The sequence below is a fragment of the Ahaetulla prasina genome, chromosome 2 (assembly GCF_028640845.1).
Source record: "Ahaetulla prasina isolate Xishuangbanna chromosome 2, ASM2864084v1, whole genome shotgun sequence".
NCBI lineage: Eukaryota > Metazoa > Chordata > Lepidosauria > Squamata > Colubridae > Ahaetulla > Ahaetulla prasina.
Window position 1 is genome coordinate 1,091,950 of NC_080540.1, and position 15,044 is coordinate 1,106,993.

A 15,044-nucleotide genomic window follows, 5' to 3' on the forward strand; every position below is an offset into this window, starting at 1 on the left:
CCCCTTACCCTGAATCAGGAATGCAGAACTTCTGAGCATGTGCAGAGTGCCAGGCTGCAGTGTCGCCAGAGGCTGCCCAGCTATTATGGAAGAGTTGGACCTCCGCCTTTTGAGGGGGGGGGCACGGATGTTGAAACTTTGGGGGCCTCCCTGAGCATCCCCTGGACGGTGGCCACAGGCGGTTGGAAGCGGGCCAGGCGAGACCGGCACTCCCTCCGGCTGCAAGCCAGGTCCTCGGAGAGCCGACGGCCACCTCTGCGCAACAGACTACGTTTCAATAGTTTGGAATCCTAGTTAGGTTTCTCTGTGGCTTCTGCTCAAACCTGGTTAATAAAACACAGCTGTTGTGTTTGCATTATGTACCATGCAAATAAACCATGTATTGTGGTTTTAAGTTAGCAGTCTGATTTCTCGCTGGGTGCAAAGCCCCCCCATCCACCCCCCAAAAAAGGCCGGCTCATTCTTTGCCTGGGTTAGGAAAAGTTCCTGAGTTTTACTCCCTGCAGTTCTTTCCTCGGCCGTTAGGGGGCAGCCGCACCTTCTCACCTGTGAAGGGCCTGAATCCCCGCTGCGCCTCCTTTGGGGGCAACTCCTCCCCCTCCCCAACCCTGGATTGCTACCTGGCGGGCCGCCGCTTGGCCTCCCGGCCTTGCGATGCCGGATTTGGGGCGGGGGTCTCCTCTGGCCCAAAGCATCCCAGAAACCAGGTCTGGGTGGGGGGCTGAAAGATTCGGGGCGCCCCTTCGGCCCATGCCAGGCAGGAGACCGGTTGGGTTTCTTTTGCAAAAGAGCCGCGATGCCCTTCAGGAAATGCCCCGCATACCGTCGCCTGGAAAAGGCAGTCCGGGCTCCGCGCTTCCCTCCCGCCCCCTCCGTGGCCTGGGCTGACCCCCGTTGCCGGCCGAGCTGCGCTCGTCTCCCCCGAGGTTTCCCGCAGGCGCCTCTCGCCCGACGCGGCTCCTCTTCAGCCCGGAGGCGCACAGAAGGGCCTTGTCCGCCTCCCCGCTCCCGTCGGGAAGCGTCATTGGCCCGACGAGGACTCGGCCGGCCGGCCGGACGCGGAGGAAGGGGGCTACCTGCGCTGGGCTGAGCTCCGGGCCTCCTGAGCATGTGCAAAGGGCGGGCACTTGCGAAGGGCCGATGTAGGCCCCCCCCCACCCCCGCCTGCTGCTGGGGTCCCCGGAGCGCTTCTCCGTGGCTGGCAGGGCGGGTGGCGGTTCTGCGGCCGGACCCGCCACACCCGCAGCCCAGAATAGCCGACCGCGCATTCCTCGCCGTCCAGCGGACTCCACCCAGGGTGCCGAGGGGGGCGGGGGGCTTCGTGAGTACCAGAGGAAGGGTCGGCTCTGGGCATCCCCCCTTGCCAGGCTGCCCCAGGGTCTTCCCCCTCTGGCCTTGGGATGCACAGGGCTCCCCACGCCAGTCGGGGAAGCGGGTGCGCTTTTGGGGGGTGGGGGAAATGGGGGGAGCTGGGTATTAGGGGGATCCCACCAGAGAAGGGAGGAAGGAGCAAGACCTTCCTGGGGGGGGCATCCTCCCATCTGTCCCCCACCGGGTGAGCCAAGAAGCCTCCCCCCTCTTAAGTCAGCAGCAGCTCTTCCTCTCTGCATCAGCCCCAGAGGAGAGGGGCCGGCCGGATCCTAGGAAGAAGGCTGCAATTAGGCAGGGTGGAGTGGGACAGCCGCAGCAGCAGCAGCACCCCACCCACCCCGTCTGCCCTCCCTCCCCCACCTGCAGCCGGGACACTAGAGGCGCCAGAGCCCCTCTGGACGCCCCCTCCCCTCCCCTTCACCTGCCTTCTGCCTCCTTCTCAGGACCGGCCTGGGTCTCGCCTGGCCGGCCGAAGCACCCACACGTGTTTGTGTGAACAGCCGTGATTTTCTCCTCCCTGGGGCTCCTTTCTCAGTGAGGATGGCCGCCTCTGCCACCAGCCTGGCTGGGGAGACGCAGGGGGACCTGCCAGGTCTCGTTCTGGGCCAGGTTGCGCAACGGGTGCACTGAGACCCCGGCTGAGGCTGGGAAGGGGGCGGGGGGGGCAATGGGAGGGCCGCCTGAGCTGCGCCTTGTTGGCTGCGGATGGCTGAAGGATCGCATGGGCCTTTCCTGCAACTGCATCACAGCTGGGGCTCACTTTTGTTTGTCTGTAGCTGCCTTGGTTACTTTTTACAAATAACAAGAGTTCATGATCCTTTCTGCAGGTGCTGTGTGCCAGTATGCGCCCCCCCCTCAACGCCCCCAAACCCCTGCCTTTGTCTGCCTTTGCATTCTGTGGGGCCCAGAGGTCTTGTCTGAATCCAGCAAACGTCTCCCAGTGTACGAGCAGCTCAGAAAATCCCTCGGCCTCTTGCGGAAGGCTGCTCTGAGGCTCAGCTCAGGGGCCACTTTAAGGACTTGTGGACTTCCACTCCCAGAATTCCCACATCATGGCATGGCTGGCTGAGGAGTTCTGGGAGTTGGAGTCCACAAGCCTTCAAAGCTTCCGAGTGTGGAGACCCCTGGCTCAGCTCAATGGCAGGAATGGAGATGGTGTTGCCCCCGGCTGAGACTCCAGCCACTGACCCCGGGAACAGGAGGGGCAGGATTGCTTCTCTTCTGGAAGGGTCTGGAAGGGTCCAGAGACTCGACTCCCAGGTGGGGAACCCGCATGGGCGAGAGCGGGTGTGTGTATGTGCTCCTCATTGCAAACTGGAGGGAGAAGTGGGGACCAAGAGACTGGGGGTCCCTGATGCTACTCTGCAGGAAGAGTTGGGAGGGAGGGGCTGCCTTCCCCACGGGCTCCACATTGGCCAGGCCCCACATCACTCTGAGCCACGGAGATGCTTGTTTGGCTCAGCCCAATTTTAATGATTTCTCTGGATCCAGAGAATGACGGTTTGTGCAGGAAACCATGGTTTAAGCAACCGCATTGTGCGATGCCAGCCTTTGTCTCCTTCTGCTGGGTCAGGATCTGGCCAGGAAAGGCCAGATTCTCTCTGTGTGTGTGTGTATGTATGCGCACGAGTGCACGCAGGGATTCCGCCTGCGATAGAAGTGGGGCTGTTCTCCTGCTTCCAGTGGCCTCCTAGCCTGCCCTGGGGAGGGGAGGGGAGGGGAGGGCACAGCTGGGATTCCCCCTCCCAGCACCTGCTAGCATCTTTTGAGAAAGTTGAGGGTGTCACACCTGTTGCCTCCCCTGCGCAAGCAGGACTTCCCCCTCCCGAGGCAGGGAAATCTGAATTTTCCAAATATTGTGTTTGTTTGTACAATATTGTGTAGTGAGAAATCTGATGCTGATTTCAGCTCCTTCCCCCACCCCCCCCACCCCCAACTGAGCCTGGGAGGATCTCTTGGGGCAGCACCTCCCCCCCCCATCAGCCCCACAGTGCAGGACAGGAAGGCGGCCGGCTAATTTCGGCCTCCTAATTACAGTGTCTGTTCTGGACTCCTGGCTCAGCCGGAGGGAGCAGAGGGGGGGAGAGAGGGAGGCCCCTGCCGGCCCGAGGAGAGCACTGTGAAGTGGCACCACATCTGCCGGAGGGATGTCCAGCTGTGGCCAGAGAGGGTTTTCGAGGCAGAAGAGCTGCGGTCAGGGGAGGGCTGGCTGGGAACAGCTGTGAGAAGCAGCGGCTGATGTGCAGAATGGGCAGCTATCATGCTGGGGGAGGGAGGGAGGGAGGGAGGGAGGTTCCTGGCTGCTGTTTGAAAATGGGGCCCTCGTGGGGATGGGGAGACCCTCTTGTGGGACAACAGCAAAGGCGCCTCTGCGCGCACACACACACACACACAAGCACAGCTACTCTGAGTAAGGTGGCACAATGGTGGCCTGTGGAACTCGTGGCTACAAAGAGGGCCAAGGGCTCAGGTGGGTTTAAAAGGGACTGAAAACTCCTGGGGGCAGTGGGGCTGCGACTGAGGGTTTGGAGGAAGAAGGGAGGGGGCCCCACAAAGCAAAGCTGGCTGAGGAATTCTGGGACTTGAAGTCCACAAATCTTAAAGTTGCCAAGCTTGGAGACCCCTGGTCTAGAATTGTGTTTGCCGTTTAGAACCCTGTGGGGGTTTCCTGTGAAATGGCCAGACCCCAATGCCAGGCCCTTGGGGCAGAATCAGGCACAAGCATCCAGACCCAAATGCGTAGAATTCAAGCTTACGACTTGATTGCATTCTGCCCGTCGGACAGGAACTGCTTGGGAACAGATAGGCAGAGCGCTATGCAGTTAAGGAAGGGGTGGGTGGGTTTGAGTTCTGGACCCCTGGCATCTGTGCAAGGAGGACTCGAGCCCAATTCTGTGCTTGAGGCGTTGCCCCCTACCTGGCTGGTGTTTCTCCAACATCAGAGGAGCCTCTCTGGACAATATGAGATGCACCCCACAAGCCCACGAGGCTACCTCTTGATCCTGTCCACCGGGAAAATCTCAGCCCTCCCCTCCCCTCCCCTCTTTTGATAACGGAAACAATAACAGGAACAGAATAACACAATGGGAAGGAACCTTGGAGGTCTTTTTTTTTTGTCACAACATTATATACAAGCACATATAATGAAAGAAAACAATAGGACAGGAATGGTAGGCACTTTTGTGCTCTTATGCACGCCCCTTACAGACCTCTTAGGAATGGGGTGAGGTCAATAGTAGACAGTTTTTGGTTAAAGCTTTTGGGAGTTTGAGAAGAGACCACAGAGTCAGGTAGTGTGTTCCAAGCGTTAACAACTTTGTTACAAAAGTCATATTTTCTGTAATCAAGATTGAAGCAGTTAACATGAAGTTTGAATCTATTGTTTGCTCTTGTATTATTGCGATTGAAGCTGAAGTAGTCTTTAACAGGAAGGACATTGCAATAGAAGATTCTGTGTGTTAAACACAGGTCATGTCGGAGTCGGCTGAGTTCTAAATTTTCTAATCCCAGGATTTCAAGTCTGGAGGTATAAGGAATTTTGTTGTTTTCAGAGGAGTGGAGAACTCTTCTTGTAAAATATTTCTGGACTCGTTCAATTGTTTTGATGTCAGAGATGTGGTATGGGTTACAGACAGTCGAGCTGTATTCAAGAATGGGTCTTGCAAATGTTTTGTATGCTCTGGTTAGTAGTGTTTTTGGAAAAGAAGCTACGCAAAATTAGGTTTACAACTCTTAGAGCCTTTTTTGCTATGTAGTTGCAGTGGGCTTTGGCACTTAGATCTTTTGATATGAAAACTCCAAGGTCTTTTACAGGGCGGGGGTCATCAGATACCAGGAGCTTTTTCAACATTATCTTCTGTGAAGTCTATATGTGTTAAGTTGTTGTAATCATTGTTGGTACAATTGGGGAATGTCGGATATGTGCCATCTTCTTGTCCACCCTCTGCTCAGGCAGGAGATCTTTTATGATTCAGGACAAATGGTTGTCCAATCTCTTTTTAAAGACCTTCACTGATGAAGCACCTACAACTTCTGGAGGGAAGCCGTTCCACTGGTTAATTCTTCTCATTGGGAAGTTTCTCCTTAAGTCCAGGTTGCTTCTCCCCTTGATTAGTATTCATCCGTTGCTGCTTCTCCTGCCCTCTGGCGCTTTGGAGAATAGATGGACCCCCTCCTCTTCTTTGGGGCAGCCCCTCAGATACTGGAAGGCTGCTATCATGTCCCCCCTTAGTCCCCCTTTTCACTAGACTGGCCAAACCCAATTCCTGCAACCGTTATTCTTCATATGTTTTAGCCTCCAGCCCCCTAATCATCTCCGTTGCTCTTCTCTGCACTCTTTCCAGAGCACCTGCTCCCATCCTTTGAGCCAAGAGGGGTATTGCAAGGGGGGGATCTTCTGGTTTGACCCCCAAAACACCGTTCCTGTGGGCCCCGGAAGAAAGCCTCTTTCTTTGAGGGTCTCCTGGGAGATTGGAGCTCTGGGGTTGGTGGGGGACGACAGTTCTGGGTGTTGCTGACATAGCAGGAAATTTCTGAGGAACTTGCAGCTGCCTGTGGCTGGGCTCACTTCCTTGAGCTGGGCGCAGCCAGGGGAAGGGGGGGGGGCTCTGCTCCCAGCATCAGTAAAGAGGCGTCTCCTTTGATGGACTTTTAATGTGGATTTGAAGCTGTATTCTTACCTGCACCCCCTGGGGCAGAAGAGATGGGGCATCAGTCAAGGAAGGAACGCCCACCTCGCCCTGAAATGAGGAAGGGAGGGCAGGAGGCTGCCCTCAGTATCCACTTGGGGGTCCCAAGGGTCCTGTGACTCGTGTCTGCCTGTACACACTCCCTATCCCTGCAGAGGAAGGGGACCATCTGGGTCTGGTGGTTCCTTTGGGGCTCCTTGGGTGCCAAGCAGATGCTTTATCTAACCTTCCCATGGGGTGAGGTGGGGGGGGGGCTCAAAGAAGGGAACAGAACTGCAAAGAAAGAGCTTTTCCCCTCTTTGGTGGGGGGGGCAGGACGGAGCTAGAGGAAAGGCAGGAAGGAAGGGGAGATGTCTTCGCTGCGTCGAGGGCCCCCAGAGGAGATCTAGCTGGCTCCAGAGCGGGCATCCAACCGGTGCAGAGCAGCTCAAAGGGAAAGGAGACGGGGCAGGGCGGAGGGAGGCGCCCACGCGGGAAGGTGGCTGGCAGGGCGGGGGCGGTCAGGCCAGGGCGGCCCTGGGGGTTGGGCGGGGCGGGGGCTGTCCAGGCCGGCCGAGAGGCAGAAGGACCGGACGGCGAGCCAGGCTGCCTGGGGCTGCGCCGGAGTCACAGCGAGACCGCCGCTCCTGCGCTCCGCAGACATCACCGTTGTCCCTCATCCCGACGGAAAGCCGGCCCGGGTCGCCCGTTCCGAGGGTCTCATAGCCTCCGAGGGCCATGGAGCTCGCCCGGCGGCTGCTGGCGCTGGCGTTGCTGGCGCTGCCCGCCTCCCTGGCCGGTCAAGCAGGTAAGCGCCGCGGACGCGCCCTCTGGTCGCCCGTCTGGAGGTGGCTGGGGGACGTCGGGCAGTGCCCGGGGGGAGAGTTGGGTCTTCGCCCGAGAGCCCAGCCCAGCCCTGCCCGCCCCCGCAGTCTCCTCGGGCCGGGAACAGGAACAGCTTTGCGGGGAGGGGGTGGCCAGGCTGTGGGGAGGACCAGAAACGCTTCATTTGCGGGGAGAAGCTCGGCTGGGACGTGTCGCGGTGTGTGTGTGAGAGAGAGCGAGAGCGAGGCGAGCGCTTATTTGGCCTCCGCAGCCCGTCGAGGTGCCAGGCGCGGTACTTGCTAGCTCCAAGTTTAGAATAGAGTAGAGTAGAGTAGAGCTGCGAGGGACCTTGGAGGTCTTCTAGTCCAGCCCCCTGGTCAAACAGGAGACCCTCTGCCATTTCAGACAACTGGCCGTCTAGTCTCTTCTTCACACACGCGCGCGCGCGCCCAGTGATGGAGCGGGCACGATTTCGGAAGGCCGGCTGTTTTAGCGGCTCGCCTCAAGCCCGGCAGGTGGCGGGCGCGTGTCCGACGGGCGCCGCCACGTGGTAAGGTGCCTCCCGTGGCCCGCTTGCCCGCCCGACTGGGACCGGGCGGCGGACACCGGGCAGGGAGGGGCAGGCGCGGACGCGGCGCCGGGCTGGAGGGGCGAGCCGAAGTCCGTCCGGTCGAGCGCCTCCCCCGCCCCAAGCGCCAACAGGCAGCGCTTGTCCGGGTTGGAGAGGGAAGGGAAGGGACGGCAGCGGCTGCGAAGCGTCGAGGCAGACGGAGAGCTGGGCTCGCAGCGGCCGCCTCGCCTGCCCAACCCTCCCCGCTGCGGCGCGGCGCTGGCCAGACAGGGCGGCCTTTGTGCGGCGGGAACAGAGGCCGAGTGTGCGGTGCGCTGCCTCCCGGGCGGGGCTTGTTTGCCTTTGGGCGGCGGCCCGAAAAAACTCCGTGGCGGCCGCGTCCCCCCTCCCCATGCCAGGCAAGCAATGCCTTCCATCCACGCGCCGCTTTCTCCGGGACTCTGCTTTGCCCGCATTGAGCCGGCGCCCCACTTGGCTCTTTTGCCTTTCGGGGATCCCCCTCCTGGCACCCGCCCACCTGCACCTCCCACCCACCCCCAGCCCCTCTCGGAGAAGCGAATCCGCATCCCACCCTCAAGCATCCCGGGCCCTCCCTCGAGGACGGCTTGTGAGGAGGGGCTGCCTAGAGTAGCTTCGGGTAGTAAAATAGGCGACATATAAATGTAATAAATTAAATAATAAGAGAAGAAAGCCTCTTTCCCACTGTGCTGCCCAGATACCCTGGCACTCATTGCCACTTGATGTTCCCTTGTCCCATTCTTGTCCCGGATGATGGGGTGGGTCAGCCAGGCAGGGGTCGCCCCCCCTGAAGTCACCCAGTTAGATTGGGGAGGCCTCAAAAATAGGTGGAAAGGCGGGAGAGGAATCAGGCGCCATTGGGGGGCTGGAAAGGTCATCTAGTCCATCTTCTCATCAGGGCCTGCAGGCCTACAGGTGATTTGGGAGGAGGGACCAGGTTGGGGTCACATCACAATGGGGGAAATCGGTGTGGTTATAAGAACAGAGGGATAATAGCCACAAGGTCACTGGAAAAGGATACTATAGTTTTAAACACTTGGAGTATTTTATGCAGTTTTGGTCACCATGATACAAAAATATGTTGAGACCCTGGAAAGAGTGCAGAGAAGAGCAACTAGGATGATGAGGGGCCTGGAGGCTAAAACATACGAAGAACGGCTGCAGGATTTGGGTATGGCCAGTCTACTGAAAAGAAGGATTAGGGGAGACACGATAGCAGTATTTCAATATTTGAGGAGCTGCCCCAAAGAGGAGGGGATCCACCTATTTTCCAAAGCACTTGAGGGCAGGAGAAGAAGCAATGGATGGAACCTAACCAAGGAGAGAAGCAACCTGGAATTAAGGAGAAACTTCTTGACAAGTTAGAAAAATTAATCTGTGGAACAGCCTGCCACCAGAAGCTGGGGTGCTCCATCACTGGAGGCTTCTAAGAGGAGACTGGACAGCACCTGTTTGAAGTGATGTAGGGACTCCTCCTTGAACTGGGGGTTGGATTAGAAGACCTCCGAGATCCCTTCTAGCCATAGAATTCTATGATTGTAATAGCAATAGCAATAAGCACTTAGACATATACCGCTTCACAGCCCTCTCTGAGCGGTTTACAGAGTCAGCCTGTTGCCCCCAACAATCTGGATCCTCCTTTTACCCACCTCGGAAGGACGGAAGCTGAGTCAACCTTGAGCCTGAACTGAGATTTGAACTGGCAAATTGCAGTCAGCCAGCAGGCAGCAGAAGGAGGACTGCACTCTAACCACTGCGCCACCTCGGCTCCTTGCGGTAATCATTGCAATTGGCCCAGCCTCCCACCTGGAGAATGATGGGCGCTTTGTAACCCTCCCAGGCTCTCTCCAACGGTATGATGAAGGGTGGCACAACTGTATCTGTTGGACTTCTGTCTGTATGCGCTGTGATCCCCCTGCTGGGCTTTTACTGGATGTCTTTGGGCCCAGCCACTTCCTGCCAGCTCAGCCTACCCCGTAAGACCTGGTCTATAGGCCACAATTCAGGCAAAAAGTAATCGAGGAAGGTTTCTGCCTTGCTGAGGTTTAGGGGACCTCACCTGTTGGGCTTCTGCCTATTTTACACTCTGAATAGATGACTCCCTCCCTCCTTCCTTAACTACATATTTCTGCCCTCTACCTTGTGCAGAGACTGGTCAGGCTCGGTCAGGTCCAGCATGTGGTTCAAGAGACCAGGAAATACCACCCCCCTTTTTGGCAGGAAGAGGGGGGGGGCTCAGCCTCTAGAGACCCCTTGGGGGTGTGGATGCCAGGAGCCCTCTGCCTTCTGACTCCTTGGAAGGCTGGCGGTGGGTCTGGAGGGCTTGGCCTCCCTCAGCAAGATGGGAGAGAGCTGTGATTGGGGAGGGGGGAGGGGCTGATCCCTCCCCCCCAGCTTTAAAGGTGAAGGTAAAGGTCGTTGCTAGTCGTTGCCAACTCTAGGGGGCGGTGCTCATCTCCGTTTCAACCCACCCCCACACCCGGGTGGCAGCACAGTCCTGGATTTGGGGTGGCTCGCTCTCTCTCAACCCCAGGCACACGCTCCAGAGGCCGAGTGTGTAGGAAACCAGGGTTGACAGACATCGATGCTAAACCATCATCATCATCATCGCTCACCTTTTAACATAAAACTGCAGGGGGAAAATGTTCCCACACATCAGCCAAAGCTCTGATGCAGCTGCTAATAAGGCTGAGGCTCTTCTGGCTGCATTCGCTAGAAAGATTTGCTCCTTCTGTCTTCTCAGACCCACGAAATTTATTCATTTGTATTTATTGATTGGTATTTCCAAACCTCCCTCCTCCCTCAAAGAGGAGCTCTGGAGGGTGCATGATGTAAGATAACCCATCCTTATAAATCCACCCAAATATAATTTCCCCTGATTTATTTTTCAAACGTTTAAAACTCTCCATCTCTCTCTTATCATGTCTATCATTTTTTTATTGAGTTTTATTGAATTTTAACAAACAATTTTATTCAATTTATAAACAATTTATTCAACTCTTGTGCATGACTGTGACTTATCATCCCATTAGTGTTCTCCTATACTCAATATAATTTTACTAAATTATATTACTAATTCTAATTAGAATTACTAATTCTTAATAATTCTATTATTTTTTTTTTAATTTGAATTTATATCCCGCCCTTCTCCGAAGACTCAGGGCGGCTTACATTGTGTAAGGCAATAGTCTCATCCATTTGTATGTTATATACCGGTATTTGTATTTATATACAAAGTCAACTTGCATTGCCCCCCCCCCAACAGTCTGGGTCCTCATTTTACCTACCTTATAAAGGATGGAAGGCTGAGTCAACCTTGGGCCTGGTGGGACTCGAACCTGCAGTAATTGTAATTGCAGGCAGCTGTGTTAATAACAGACTGCATTAGCCTGTTGAGCCACAAGGGGCCCTCTGTTATTTCCTCTTTTTTCCTATTTTTGACCCAATTATGCCATTTCTCCCATATTACATAAACATCCAAATGGCATTTGCGCAATGTATTTGAGAAGCTCAAATGCAACCCTCTGAAGAGTTAATAATTAGAAAAGTATTGGATTGCGCTGAGATGGACAAAATGACACCTGAACTGAAAGGAGGGATGGATTCGGATTTTCATGTCTCTCATCTATTCTCTCTCTCCCTCCCTCCAGTCAGAGGTGGGCAGGCCCCACCTCAGCCACATCTTCTCTCCCCTGGTTGTTCCCGTGAAAGGGCCTGTCATGAAAAAGTGCCCCCCTTCTGGGCAGGAGGAGATTTATTTATTTATTTATAAAATTTATAGGCTGCTTATCTTATTTCAATGGGGCCCCAGCCAGGGTGGAGAATTGGGGGCCTTTATGGAAGAGCCCTGCATGACTTTCCTGAGGAAGAAGGGGAGGAATTGGGGGGGGTTGCAGGATGGCCTTTAACACCCGTCCCAGAAGCCCCCCTCCCCGGCCTGGCCCAAAGGGGGGGGAGGTGCACCCTTCAATTATGCTTCCCACCCTGGCATCCCCTCCCCTGGGTGTGGGCTGGAGCTGTGCTCCCTGAGGGCCTGTCGAGGCCCAACCTGACTGGGGTGCAAGTGAGGAGCCCCTCCCTGGTTGGTCCCCTTGTGGTGCCCCCTGTGTCGGGGGGGGGGGAGGGGAAATGACACCGAAACCTGTAGGTATCACTTTGTGGTCTCCCCTTCCCTGCCTGGTCCTGGTGTGGGAGAACCCTGTTTTGCTATGGGCAGCCCCCTTCGCTCCCAACTGCATCCCAGAGGTGCCCCCTTCCTTCCTTCCTGCTGTGTGGGTTTCTGCACCGTGTGTGTGTGTGTGTGTGTGTGTGTGCGTGTGTGCGTGTGTGTGTGTGCGCGCATAGTGTGCAGGCATGAACAAAGAGCCTTTTCATGGCCATTAAAACATTTGGCCTGGCAAGAGAGAAGGTGGGCATCGGATGTTTCTGCTGATGCCCGAAATGGGGGGGGGCTCTGCTCACGTGGAGACCCCCCCAAAGAGAGGCAACCTCCAACCTGCCTGGGGCCCAACTGGAGCCACTAAGCAGCCCCCCCCCGAGACCCAGTGGGTGAAATTCTAGAGTTGAGACTCTAGAGAAAGTGCAGAGAAGAGCAACCAGGATGATGAGGGGACTGGAGACTAAAACATACGATGAAGGGTTGCAGGAACTGGGCCTGGATGGTCCAGTGAAGAGAAAGACCAGGGGAGACAGGATAGCCGTTTTCCAATACTTGAGGGGCTTCCATAGAGGGTGGGGGGGGGGTCAAGCCATTTTCCAAACCACCTGAAAGCCAGACAAGGAACAGCAGATGGAAACTGAACAAGGAGAGATTCAACCTAGAAATGAGAAGGAATCTCCTGACAGAGAGAGCAATCAATCCAAGCAATCAATAGAAGTTGCCTTCAGAAGTTGTGGGGGCTTCATCACTGGAGGCTTTCAAGAAAAGGCCGGACTGCCATCGGTCAGAAATGGTGGAGGGTCTCCTGCTTGAGCAGGGGGTTAGACTAGATCAGTGGTCACCAACCGGTGGTCCGTGAGAAAATGTTGGTGGTCTGCAGAAAAATTATTTGCATTTTTTATATCGCGCTAAATACTATTTATCTTTTTTAAAAATTCATATTAGTGGTCCTCGGGATTTAAAATTATGAATTTAGTGGGTCCCTGAGGTCCGAAAGGTTGGTGACCCCTGGACTAGATGACCCTATAAGGTCCCTTCCCTTCGACCTGCCAATCTAAGAAATCGCCCTGCAGGAAGAGGAAGGAGGCGTCTGGACCTGGGGGCCTGCCAAACTGACCCGCTGCCCTGCCCTCTCTGCTCCTGGCTGGGCTGGGCACGGGGTCAGTTTCTATGGAGCAGCTGCGGAAGGGGGCTTTCGGTACAGGCAGTCCTCGACTTACGACCCCAATTGAGAATTTATGTTGCTAAGTGAAACATTTGTTAAGTGAGCAATGCCCCGTTTTACAATTTTCCTTGTTATATTTGCTAAGTGAATCACTGCAGTCGTTAAATTAATAAGACGGTTGTTAAGTGAATCTGGCTTCCCCATGGACTCTGCGACCGTCATAAATGTGAACCAGTTGCCAAGCTTCTGAATGTAAATCGCGTGACCCTGTGGAGGCTGCAATGGTCAAAGGTGTGAAAAGTGGTCATAAGTCCCTTTTTTCCCGTGCTATTGTAACTTCAAACTGCCACTAAGGAATTGCTGTAAATTGAGGACTTCCTGTATTAAGGCTCCCAGAGGTCATCCTTACTGACCCCGCTCTGAGGCCTCAATGACTGGCCATGGGGGATTCTGCCAAGGGGCTGCCCCCTTTTGTGACTGGCCCTGCTGCCCTGCACACACACACACATCCAGCTGTGCCGGGCAGAGGAGCAAAGGCCCCAACACGGAGAGCAGGCGGGAGGGTCTCTCTCGGGAGGCGTGGGGAGGGGGTCCCAGAGGCGTTCCTGGGCAGAAGGGGTGGGGGGGGTGAAGCTGGCATCCCTTGGTGGGTGCAGGGCCGGCCGTGGGGTCTGGGGATGGATGGGGGGGGCAGCCGAAGGGAGGGGATTTGGGGAGGGGGCTCCGTCCTCAGCCAGCCTGTCCTTCCTCCCCGTCTCCCGCAGCTGAGCCGGTGGTCGATGTCCTGATGGCGCTGCAGCTGCAGAAGGAGCCCGAGGGGGTCCGCAGGACGCCGGGCTTCTGCCCACAGAGGCGTGGGGGGTCCGGGCCGGAGGCAGCCTTCCGGATCTCCAGACGGGCCCAGATCAGTGCCCCAACGCGGCAGCTCTTCGCAGGTACCCCCCAAGGCTGCAGGGGGGATGGAGGGAGTTTGGGGTCAGGTGTCTCCCCGGGGCTCGTCCTTCGCCCAAGCCCAGAAAAGGCAGTTGAACCCCAACTGGTGGCCGCTTCAGTCGCTGCATCGTCAGCGTTGCAAGCAAAGCCTCACCTGGTGAGCTCCGGCCTGCAGCGCTGTCCAGGGTGGGGGTCGCTTTTCCCCAGCCGGCCTTGGGGACCCAGAAGCTGGGAAGGGGCGGCGGATCCCCCTCCCACCCGGACACGGATCCTGCCTGTAGCCGAGCCCCCTCTGCAGCTCTTCCCCCGCCTCCCCAGGTGAGTTCCCCGAGGACTTCTCGGTGATGGCGCTGCTGAAGGCCAAGCCGGGCCGCCCCGTCTTCCTGCTCTCCCTCTACGACCGGCACGGCGTGCAACAACTGGGCATCGAGCTCGGCCGCTCCCCCCAATTCCTCTACCGCGACCAGAATGGCCGCCCTGCCCCTGAGGACTATCCGGTCTTCCGCGGGGCCAACCTGACCGACGGCAGGTGAGTCCCCTCCGCCCTCTGGGGAGCCTGGTCGGCCCCGCTGTGCCGGTTCTGGGTGGGATGTCCTCCTGGGGGACCCTGTGAGTGACGGCCACTGGAGGCGAGACACCCCGGACAGCTGGTTGTGGCAGCGAAGCCTGTCTCTCCCGGGCAGGGAGGGGTCCCTAGGGGGGGCATTGCCTTCAGCGGCTGGACAGTTCTCCTTGGGGCGCAGAACAGCCCGCGGGGCCCCAGAAGGCGGCTTCCATTGGGGGTCCCTGCAATGGAGGAATAGGGCGAGATGGGGGGTGGGGTGGGGGGGAGGAAGGATCCCCAGGGTCTCCTTCCCTGCCCATCAGCCTCCTCCATCCCCCAGCTGGATCAAGGCACTCCCCAGGTCGGGTAGAGTCTTGCCTGTAGTGGAAGCGGGGGTGGCTCCCCCTTTTTGGCTACATGCTCCAAGTGGAAGCCGGACCCTCCAATTGGTGGGGCTTCACTTCGGCTTCGTGCTTGGACTGGGAGGTGGACTGCATGACCTCACAGAGCCCTGTAGCTTTGGGATTCCCCAGCTCGTGTTCCTGGGCCGCGAGAGGCCCCGGGGCCTTCCTGACGCTGCCAGGGAGCGTTCAGTCTCGGGGTTCCCCTCCCACAGGGCCCTTTGGCTCCAGCCGGCAAAACCAGAACTGGAGACGGGAAGAAAATTCAGGGCTCTTCAGTCCTTCCGCCCCTGCCTGGTCCTTGCTCCAGCGGCTTTTAACTCTTCCTTATATTTAAAATTAAGGGGGGGCTGTGGGTGTGAGAGGAGGGGCAGGTGGGAGAGAGAAATG

The 15,044-nt window shown here is 57.0% G+C and overlaps 1 protein-coding gene across 1 annotated transcript in view; it reads left to right on the plus strand.

Moving 5' to 3' along the window:
• Positions 1-6,776: 6,776 nt before the first annotated feature.
• The window catches only part of COL11A2 (collagen type XI alpha 2 chain), a 40,651-nt gene continuing 32,383 nt past the window's right edge, over positions 6,777-15,044 (plus strand). Inside the window, exons 1-4 of the mRNA XM_058174050.1 lie at positions 6,777-6,846; positions 7,379-8,041; positions 13,541-13,711; positions 14,028-14,238. Of these exons, the coding sequence (XP_058030033.1) occupies positions 6,777-6,846; positions 7,379-8,041; positions 13,541-13,711; positions 14,028-14,238 (1,115 nt within the window). The remainder of the gene's footprint in view (positions 6,847-7,378; positions 8,042-13,540; positions 13,712-14,027; positions 14,239-15,044) is intronic.